Raw genomic sequence first — 10319 nt, forward strand, 5'->3', positions numbered from 1 at the left:
GGAGGAAACGAGGAGGGAGGGGGCGACAAACATGCTGCGGAGACCAGGGGGGGGAGGGGCCTGGGCATTGTGTGTATGTGTGTGCGCGCGCGCGCGCGCGTGAACAATGCGCTGGAGGGCGAGAGTCGGCAGCGGCGGCGGTCGCGGCGGCGGCCAGATCGTTGAGCCAGGGGTGGGGGCATGGTTTCGGGGACGGGGGGTGGCAACGCATGTGTGAGGGCGAGGGGGCAAGGGAGCGGGAGATAACGTGGCGGGAAGGGGGGGGAGGGTGGCCCGGGCGCGGGTCAGGATGGCGTGCGGCGTGGGGCCTCTGTGGGCGGCGCCGGGGGGGAGTGCTCATGCCCCCTCCCCCCCCCGAGGTCGGCGACCGCACGGGAGGGCGTCGGATCGCCCGGGCGCCGACCGCCCCCCCTCCCCGGCCCGGCCCGGGCCCGGCCCCGGGGAGAGATCCCATATGGCAGGGCCTGGAGCCGGCAGACGAGCGTGTGTGTGTGCGCGCGTGTGCACGCCTGCGGGGGCGCCCTCGCCGGCTGCGGGCTCCCCTGGTAGCCGCGCCCGGGCCGGGGACAATGCAACACACGCGCGCACACACATACGCGCGCCTCAATGTGCGGCGGATGTGCGTATGTGATCACACACCCCACCCCAAGTCATATATATATACGCCCAAGAGCGCGAACGTATGGCACAAACGTGTACGAGGAGGCCCCGGCCCGCGGGCGTCCCGCCGTGAGGAACACGCCAAAAGGCGCGGCCACGGCGGGGAAATAGGATGCGCCGCCCCGCCGCCCCCGGCCGCCCGGCCCAGGCTCGGGGAATTCGCCAGAAGGCGTCCCCCCCCGGGGGGATGTGTCATGCAGGCGCGGCGCCGGGCTACGCCCGAGCCCGGGCGCGGGGGAAATAATGGAGCCGGCGCCGGAAAAGGGCGGGGGAACCGGCGTCCCCGCCCCCCGGACAGCCGGGCGCGCATGCGTGCGCGGACAACTGAACAGTAGAGTGGTAGAGCGCCCCCGCCCCCTCGTTGGGAGGTCCCGAAAAAAGAAAAAAAGGGGGCGCGGGGGACACACACGCGCGTCTCGAACTCAAGAATGCGCCGGGCGCGCGCGAAGCCACGCTGCGTGCTGCTCGGCCCTCGCCCGGTGCTCCGGCGGGGAGAAGACGCACACGCCCGCCGCGGCCAAGGAGGACGCCCCGGGCACAGGGCACACACCAGCGACCAGGGCGAACAAGCACCCGGGCGGCGCGCAAGCGAAATGACTGGCGCCCGGCCACCGCCAGTGCGCGCGCACGCACGTCGCTGGGGGAGCAGCACACCCCCGGCACAACGCAGGGGGCAACCGGCGCAAAAAAAAAACCGCGCCCGGTTGCCGGCCGGGGGCGGGGGCGGGGGCGGGGGGGGGGGGGGAACGACTGCCAGGAAAAAAGCCCGGCGAGCGGGGAGTGTGCGCACGCGTGAACACACCAACCCTAGGCCCCCGCCGGCCGCCGCCGTCCCCCGTCTCCCCCCCCCCCTTCTGGCTCGAGGGCCAGGGAGGGGGCAAGGAGCGGAGGGGCGGGGAGCGCCCGCCCCGGCCCCGCAGGAGTAACCCGGTCCCCCGGGCGCGGAGGCCGGTTTCCCCGCCCCCGCCAGCAGGGAAGCCCGCAGAGAGCATGGAGGAGGCCGGTGCCCGGAGCGGGGATGTTCGAGAAGGCGCCGCCCGGGCCCCTGCAGCCTACCCTGCCCCACGAGCGCCGGCGCTGCATCCGAAGGGGGGGGGGAGAAGGGGCGGGCAACAATAACAACATTGCCTGCCACCCACGGCCGCCGCACCTTCCTGTGGGGAGTCGGCACCCCGCCCCCCCCCCGGGGGGGGGGGGGGGGACGCAGATTGACCTGGGGCTTCTCTCTCGCGTCCCCGGATGCGAGAAAGGGCAAGGCGCGGGCGGGCGCGCGTGAACCGCGCACCCCCCCCCCCCCACACCTTCCTCCGGCGAGCCAGCGGAAGAGGGGCAGAGTCCGCCGGAGTCTCGGCCGGGGGCGGCACAGGCGCGCGCGCGCGCGCGCGCGCGCCGAGGCACCGCGGGCGGCCGACACAAAGGGCGACGGGGTGGATGCCACATGATACGGGCCGTCGGCGCGCCTTCACGTGCGCCGGGACCCTTCCGTTGGCATATTGGGTCATCTCGGGACGGGGCCCGATGCATCGGGAGGGGGGGGGGGGGCACGCATCCTGGCACCTCCGGCTGCCTCCTGTCCGGCCGCCCCTCAGCAAAAAGGGATCCCCCAAGCAAGGGGCGAGGGCGGCCGGTGGCGGACCCGGCCGGGCGCAGGATCAGGCACCCTGGCGCATGGCGCTCCGGCGGGCGCAAGGGGCGCGGCGCCGGCGCAGATGGTCGAGGAGGGCCAGCAAGACGACCGACGTCGAGGCCTCGACCCGTCGCTTGGGGGATACGGAGCGCAGGGCAGCTGTCCATGACAGGGGGAGGGGGGGGGGAGATCCGACATGGCGGCCGATCCGGCGAAGGGGGAGCAGCAGCCGGTCGGGCGACGCCGCGCGAAAGGGCGACAAGCGCGCCCGGGCTGGCCCCGACCCGGGGAGCGCACCCAGAAGAAGGAACGGCCACATGGCAGAGTGATCCGGCGGGGCCAAGTGTGGACACGCCCGCGGGTGCATCCAGCGCGCTGGCGGTGCGTGCCTCGCGCAGCTCGAGGCCCATGAGCACAGGCGTGCATGCATGTGCACACGCGGCATACAATGCACATCGGCATGGGGGGACGCAGGATGTGCGCGCCGAGCCACGGCATGCGCGGCCATGGTCTGCGAAAAACCCGTGTAACACATGTGCGCAGCGTATGTGGCTGACAATGCGCTCCCCATGCCAGACACGCCGGGAAAGGGCGCGATGGAGACGGAGGGGAGTGGCGCGCGGGGAGGATGCTTGGATGTGGGAAGCGGGGAGAAGCAATCGGACACGCGCGCACACAAACACGCACAAGTACGCACAAACACGCACAAACACGCACAAACACGCACAAACATGCAGAAACACACAAACACACAAACACGCAGAAACACAAACACAAACACAAACACACCAGTAGATGGCAGCACTAAAAAAAGACACTCATGGAAATGGGCACACCCAGCAGGGGAGGGATCGGATGTGCCTGCAGGTCGACAGAGCACAACCAGAGAGGGAGAGAGAGAGAGAGGGAGAGAGGGCGCGGCGAGACGTACCGCGAGATGTCATGACGGCCGAGGCGATCGGGGCCATTGACGCCGGAGGCCCGGGCAGCAGGGCGAGCAAGTGCCGGGCAGGCAACAGGCGGAGGCATGCACGCACAACGCACCCGCGACGATGGGGACGGCCATCTGAACGGAGAACAACACAACGACCGCTGGCCACGAGCACAGCGGCTCCCAGCGGCAGGGGGAGGGGACGAGCACAAGGGCGAGGCGAGACATGACCGCGCTGGCCCTGGATGATGCAGCGGGTCGCTGAAAAAGGGCACCACCCGGGCCGGCCGGTGATGCCGGGGGGTGCCGGCACGCCAGGTCCACCCACCCACCGGCTCACCTTCCAGCTCGATGTCTCCCCGCCCCCCCCCCCCCCCCCCCCCTGGGCAGCGGGCGGATGTCACCACGCCCGTGCGTGTGACCGCGGCGGTACGTTGCCGCCAGGCGCCCGGGGGCGGCGGCTGCCCCCCCACCCCCCCCCCACCCACCCGCGCACCACCGGCAGGGGGTGGCACCTCTCCGGGAGAGATCCTCACGCCCGCGGTCCTCGGCGCTCCGTGCCCCCCCCCCCCCGGCAGGCAGGCGGCCCGAGATCGAGAGTGATCGGCCGCGAGCGTTGGCATCAGGCTGCGGCATATAAACTCGCGGGTATTTAATCGATGTATTAATTGGGATGGCCTCGGTGCACGCGCGCACGCACACGGGCACAAACACATACAGACCCCACGGGGTGAGGACGCACACAGAGCACGACAACGGCGTCCGGCCTGACAAGGCCTCCCTCGCGCCCTCCCGCGGCGAAGAGCCACAGCGACGTACTGTCGGGAGGCCTGCGGCGCGGGAGGAACTGCCCTCCCCCGCACTGTTCAGGTCCAGGAAGCCCTCCCGCTCCTTGGCCGCCCGCACTGTCTCTCCGGCCCGGGCGGGGAATCCCGGCCGGAGCCCCACACGTCCCCGGTCCTCGCCCCCCGCCCCTGCCCTGGCGCACGGGCGCGGGCATGCACACAGGGCGCCCTGGCGCGGAGAGACGGAGCCGCGCGGCTTGCCGGGGAAGCGGACGCGCACCCGTGTCAGCGCAAAAAAAAAAAAAAAAAGGCACGAGGGGAACAGCAAGGGACAGAGAGTGGGGGAGAGGGGACAACGGCCGCATAGCTGGCCACCCCCCCCCCCCTGGGAGTGGGCGTGCTTCGGGACGCCGAAGGAGAAGACCCCTCCGCGGGAGGAGGCATGCCCATGCAGAGGGCCGCGCAGGTGCCCCCCCCCGGGCCGGTACCGTCACACGCCGCACCTTCGCTCTCGCCCAACCACCTGTGTGCACGCTCCCCCTTTCGCCGGGCCCCGGGGGCCTGCCCCGGCACATGCTCTAGCGCAGGCAAACAGAAAGGAAGGACGGAGGGGGAGAGGAGGGAGAGACACCGCGCATGGGGGAACAGATCATGACACACGAGCGCCCCGCCCTGTCTACACACACACACACACACACACACACACACACCACACCAACATCACCTCCCCTCCTGGAGCCCAAAAGAGAGAGCAATGGAGAGACCGGGGTGGGGGGAGGGGGCAAGTCGCGCGGACGTGGGGGGGGGGGGAAAGCAGGCCCTCGCCTGTACAAAGAAAGACAAACAAAGGGAGGGGGTTGTGTATGTGCCAGAGAGAGGAACACCCACGAGAGACAGGTCGTCCCCGGGGGGGGGGGGGAAAGAGACAGGGGGGCGCGCTGCAGGGGGGGGGAAGGGAGGGGCGCATGCCGCCAGGTCGCTTAGAGCTTGTTGAAGGCAACAATGTCGACGGACTGGACGTGGTCCTCGATGTTGAGGAGCTGATCCTCGAGGAAGTCGGTACCGACCTTGTCGTCCTCGACGGTGACCATAATCTGAAGCTTCTTGACACCGAAGGCAACGGGGATGAGCTGGGCTGTGGGCCGGGGAGGGGGGGGAGCGCGCGCCGGAAATGGGACATTCACGCGGAAGGGAGGGAGATTTCGTCAGAACACGCACGCCCGGCTATGGCGGAGAGGAGAGAAGAAGAGGGGAGGGAGGGGGAAGGGCGGGACACGACGACGCGCGCCGGACGCCGGCGACGAGAGGGAGACCCCCCTCTGGCGATGAGAGAGCAAGAGAAGGGCGGGGAAAGAAGGAGAGGCGCGCGCGGGGGGGGGCGGCCGGGCCACCACACGCACCAGCACCCCAGACGAGGCCGTCGGTCTGGATCTCGCGGACGAGCTTCTCGAGCTCAACCATGTCGGTGGTGTCGTCGTAGGGCTTGACGTCGAGGACGATGGTGGACTTCTGGACGACGGCGGGCTTGGCGGCCTTCTTGGCGCGGTAGGCGGCCAGGCGCTCGGAGCGCAGGCGGGCGGCCTCGGCGTCCTCCTCCTCGTCGGAACCGAACAGGTCGAAGTCGTCCTCCTCAGCCTCCTCGGCCTCCTCAGAAGCGAGGTAGTCGTCCTTCTCAGCGGCGGGGAGGGCCTCGTGGTTGAGGGCCTTGATGTGGTTGTACCAGCGCAGAGCGTAGGTGTTGTGGGCCTCAGGGGCGTCGGCGTAGGCCTTGAAGACCTGGACGTCGGCCTGAGTGGCGACGAAGCTGCGTGACGGGCAGATGACGCGCGCGGACGGAGGGGCGAGGGGCCGTTAGTGGGGGGGGCGGGAGAGCGAGAGCCCAAGGTGCAGGGGAAGAGGAGGGGGGAGGTGGCGCGCGGTGGCGGCATGGCCGCCTTCGGAGGGGAGGAGGGGGAAATGCGCGCGCGAGAAGGACAGGGGGAGCGAGCGCGTGCGGGCGAGAGACGCGCAAGCGGGCGCGCGTCGGCCGCCCCCCCCCCCGGTAAGCTGGGCGCAGCAAGGGGGAAGGGATAGGGGAGGAGGAGACAGCCGGAGAGCGGGCTCCTTCCCGCACGCGCGCCACAGCGCCAGAGCCAGGCGAATGCAATGCAACAGCAAAAGACAGCAAGCGCGCGAGCGAGTAGTAAAAGGAGGGGGGGGGGGGAAAGCGCGCGCGCGCGCGGCGCGGCAACAACGCACCCCTCAATGTAGGACTTGTCAGCAAGGTGCTTGTTGAGGTTAGCGACGACACCGAGGTTGGCCATTTTGGTGTTGGAGAAAAGGGGGATTTCCGGCTGAGACAGAGAAAGACACAATCCAGAAGGGGGGCCGGCCCCTCCGACCGGGGAGGGGCCAGGCCGGTGGCTTATTTACGCACTGACGCCCACTGCGCACACGCACACACGCGGGCGCGCCGCGCGCACGCACAGCGGACCCGAGCTGAGGGCCCGAGTCCCCCCCCCCCCCCCCGGCGCCCGCCCAATGTGTCGCCTGTGTGTCCCCACTGTGCCTGGGGACGAGCTGGCTGGCAAGGGCCCGACAGGCAGCACGCGCGCGCGTGCAGCTGCCTTCCAGCGGGGCGGGGGGCGCCGCCCCACACACAGGCGGGGACTTTCGAGAAGCAGGCGCCCGGCGGGGGGGGGGGGGGGGGGGGGGGGGGGCAGGGCGGGGCACCCCACCCGCGCGGGGGCTGTCGTCGACCGGCGAGCCGGAGGGGGGGGCCCAGGAGAATGCATGGCTCCCGTTCCCCCGCGCCCCGCGCCCGGTCCGGCCTGGCCCCGTCCCTTCCCCGACGCCGGGGACGCTCAAGTGCACGCGCGCGCGCGCGCTACCCGGGGCAAGCGACGCCGGGCCCGGGACGGCCGGCGCCCCGGGCCGAGGCCCAGGACCGCCGCCTCGGGGGGCGGGGCGGGGGGCGCCCACGCGCACGCAGATGACCCCCTCGCCCGGACGCACAGCCGGGCGTCGTCCGCCCGCCGCCTCCCGCGGCGGCCCCGGAGCCGGCTGGCGCCCTTTAGAAGGCGGGGGGAGGGGGGGGGGCGTCCCGCGCAGGTGGGCGCAAGGGAAAAGCCGGGCATGCCCTTGGACACACACACACACGCACCGGAGGGGGAGGGGGGAACATGTACACACGCGTGCACGCGTGCAAGCCCGGTTCCCCGGCCCACCGCGGCGGAGAACGAGCCGCAAACACGGACACACACACACACACACACCCCGGCCGGGCCCAGCGCACCCACCCTCTCCGCCCCGCCCTCGAGAGGGAAGATGTGCCAACCGAGGGGCAGCCCCGGCCGTGGCCCCAACCCGCTGGGGCGCGCGCCGTTCCTCCCCCGCCCCCCGGTCGAGCAGGGGAGGAGATCCGGCGCCCGGGAATATGGGCACCGCGTCAGGGGGGGGAACTTTCCAGACCAGGGAGCCGGCCGGCAGGCCCCCGCCCGGTATATACGACGGGCACGCCTGTTCCCTCGCGCACCCCTAGACGCGCGGGCCATTGAGGAGGGCCCGGGGCCCGGGGCCCGGGGGGGGGGGGGGGGGGGGGACGGACAGGGGGCAGAACCCTCGGCCGTGGCGAATAAGGCTGGATTTATATTCCCCCAGTGTCGTCCGCCGCCCGCGCCTCAAGCCTCGGTGGGCCGCGGCTTTCGCTCCATCCCCCACCCCCCGCCCCTGTCCCCCGCCACGTCCTCGGGGACGCGCCGACAACTGCGCGGACATCCCCCCCCGCCGCCCCCGCGGCCGGGGGACGTATGTTCGTCTGTCCCCCCCGCCCCCACCGGCGTCCCCGCCAGCGTCCCCGGCCGCCCGCCCGGGAACCAACAAACGCAAGAGCGCCAGCGCCAGAGGGGGGGGCGAGGACGGCCCCGCTCCGCATGGGGCTCCCGGCCCCGCGGGGCGTCCGCCTCCCGGCCCCAGTCCGGGTTATTACCCCGGCGCGCGCCGCGCGCGGTCCCCACGGTTAGGACCGACCCGCGCGCCTCGGCCAGCCGGCCCGGGGTCGCGGGTTTAACACCCCCGGTGCCACTTTCGTGGGCCACACCGTTCGAGACCCGCGAAGGCGGGGGATCACCCGCGCGCGGGGCCTGGTCGCGTGCTCTTTCTCTATTCCGGACAGGCGCCCAAGGGCGCATCACATGAACTCCATGTCGAAGTCGTAGTCCGGCAGATCCGGCTCATCGTCAAACAGCCCGTCGAGGCCCGCCTGCTCCAGGTCGAAGTCCGAGGGGTACTGCTCGGCCCCCGGGCCGCCGCCGCCGCCGTTCGGGAGAGCGCCGTCGGGAGCCAGCACGCGCGCCGGCTCGCCCCGGCTCCCGGGGGCGGCAGCCCGCCCGGCCGGCGAATCCTCCACCAACCCGGCCAGGTAGTCCGACGCGAAGACCCGCGGATCGCCCGGGTCCGTCAGCCGCAGCGACATGAGCGACGCCGCGCGGCGCCGGTTCAGGTCCACCTGCTGCTGGAGGCTCAGCGGGGCGGCGGCGGCGGCAGACCCGGCGCCATCGCCGTCGCCGCCGGCGTCGGCCCCCGCCACCCGGGGCGATGGCCCATTCAGGGCCGCCTCCCATTCGGCCAGCTCCTGGTCATACTCGAACCCGGCGTGCGGGCCACCATCGGCGGCCGGGGCCGGGGCCGGGGCCGGGGCCGGGGTGCCGGCCGCCCGGCGGTCCGCCTCCGCCAGCCCCGGCGCCGGGCCCAGCCCCGCCGTCCGGGGGTCCAGCCGCCAGGCATAGATCATGGCCTGGCCGGCGGAGTCGGCGCCGAGGCGCGCGCAGTCCCGCGCAAAGTCCCGCAGCGTCCGCCGCCGGCCGGCCGCCGCATGCACCCACAGCGAGTACACCTTCAGCAGGCGCGACAGATCCCGCCGGACGGCCGTTCGGGAGACCCGGCGCTTGCCGCCGGCCGGGTCGCCACTCGGTGCCAGGCCCAGGTGCGGCCCGGGAATCGGCGCCCGGCGGATGCGCGGCAGGGGGTACTCCCCGTCGGCCGACTCGGCAGCCGGCTCGTGCTCCGGCTCGTGCTCCGGGTCCGACTCCGAGCCGGCCTCAAGGCCGGGCTCCGGCGGGAACCGGTGCAGCAGCATCTCCCGCAGCAGGCCCACGCCATTCGGCCCGGTCAGCAGCTGCGTGTCCACCTTGAAGAGGGTGCGCTTCTTTTTGGTGTCGGCATCCGCCCCATTGGCCGGGGCCGACGCCTCGCCCGACACGTCGGCATACGTCAGCCCGTCGGGGCCCACCTCGGCCGGCTGCGCCAGGGCCATATATGTGTATGTGTGTGTGTGTGTGTGTGTGTAAGTGTGTGTGCGGAGGCGTTTTCAGCGGCAGACCCCCGGTCCGCTCCTGGCGGTCAGCGGGGGCGAGTGTGTCCGCGCCTGCCCTCCCCCGGGGGGTGTGGCATCGTAGGCTGGCAGCATGGAGAGCAGGGGAGCGACGCACGCGGGTGGTGGCCGCAGGAGGCTGCGACTCCCCGGGCCCGGCCGGGGCGTCCGGCCCGGCGCGGTGAAGCTCCGGGAAGTGCTCGCGCAGGAAGGCGCTCATACTCCGTGGCGTGTAGTTGTCTTTCCCCCCTCTAGCCTTGTGCTACGGGCGGCGGCTTATGCCGTGTGTATGTGTGTGTGTGTGTGTGTGCGTGTGCGTGTGTGTGCGCGCGCTGTCGGCGGGCGGCAGCGGAGAAGGTGCGAAGAGGAGGCGACGCGAGGGTGTTGGGCAGGGGGGTAGGGGAGGGGGATAGAAACACATCCGGGGCGCCAGGCATGCCGCCACGACCGCTGAAATGGAGCCCCATCCTCGCCCCCCGCACGCGCCGCTCAGGAGGATCTGGCTCACACGCGACCGGCCGCCACACGATCGTGGGCGTGTCCGCCTGTATGTGCCATCTCCGGCCCCCGCGCCGGCCCCGGCCAGGATGCACGGCCCCGGCGCCGGACGGTTTTTGAATTCCCGCCAGCCCGGCGGCCGGCCGTTATCAGCGTTGGCACCTGGCCACCCGCCAGGCTGCGTCCTGTTTTTTGTCCCTTCCTCCCCCCGTGTTCGCACGCGCATCCCTCCCCTCTCTTTCTCTCTCTCTCTCTCGGGGGACACGGCCGCAGGTTGGGAGGCCCCTGCCGCCGGGACCGAGCGGCGGCCGGCGTTCATTGATTTTGGCCCCCGGAGGGGCCGATCGGTGCATTGTGGGCATTCCCACCTCCCTCCTCCCCATCTCCCTCCCGGCGGACATTCTTCCAGCTCGCCCCCCGCCCCTGCCAGCCTCCTTTTTTGTTCCCTCCTGCCTTTCCTTCCAGCCC

The 10319-nt window shown here is 72.1% G+C and overlaps 2 protein-coding genes across 2 annotated transcripts; both read right to left on the reverse strand.

Moving 5' to 3' along the window:
* Positions 1-4847: 4847 nt before the first annotated feature.
* H696_05720 (hypothetical protein) lies at positions 4848-6388 on the reverse strand. The gene is made up of 3 exons (XM_009499534.1): positions 6242-6388; positions 5404-5807; positions 4848-5138 (listed from the first exon to the last, which is right to left on the reverse strand). The coding sequence occupies exons 1-3, from the start codon at positions 6304-6306 to the stop codon at positions 4984-4986; spliced, it is 624 nt and encodes a 207-aa protein (XP_009497809.1). The 5' UTR covers positions 6307-6388; the 3' UTR covers positions 4848-4983.
* A 1783-nt stretch (positions 6389-8171) lies between these two features.
* Positions 8172-9658, reverse strand: H696_05721 (hypothetical protein; the record flags this gene model as incomplete). The annotated part of the gene is made up of 2 exons (XM_009499535.1): positions 9472-9658; positions 8172-9281 (listed from the first exon to the last, which is right to left on the reverse strand). Exons 1-2 carry the CDS (start codon positions 9571-9573, stop codon positions 8172-8174), a joined length of 1212 nt encoding a protein of 403 aa, XP_009497810.1. The 5' UTR covers positions 9574-9658.
* Positions 9659-10319: the final 661 nt, after the last annotated feature.

The sequence above is a fragment of the Fonticula alba genome, assembly GCF_000388065.1.
Source record: "Fonticula alba strain ATCC 38817 unplaced genomic scaffold supercont2.13, whole genome shotgun sequence".
Lineage (NCBI taxonomy): Eukaryota > Rotosphaerida > Fonticulaceae > Fonticula > Fonticula alba.

Coding starts and splice junctions, on each gene's coding strand:
- H696_05720 (XM_009499534.1), bottom strand. CDS start 6,306: ATGGCCAACCTCGGTGTCGTCGCTAACCTCAACAAGCACCTTGCTGAC. Junction 5,808..6,241: donor GACAAGTCCTACATTGAGGG/GTGCGTTGTTGC, acceptor CCCGTCACGCAG/CTTCGTCGCCACTCAGGCCG. Junction 5,139..5,403: donor CGGCCTCGTCTGGGGTGCTG/GTGCGTGTGGTG, acceptor CCCGGCCCACAG/CCCAGCTCATCCCCGTTGCC.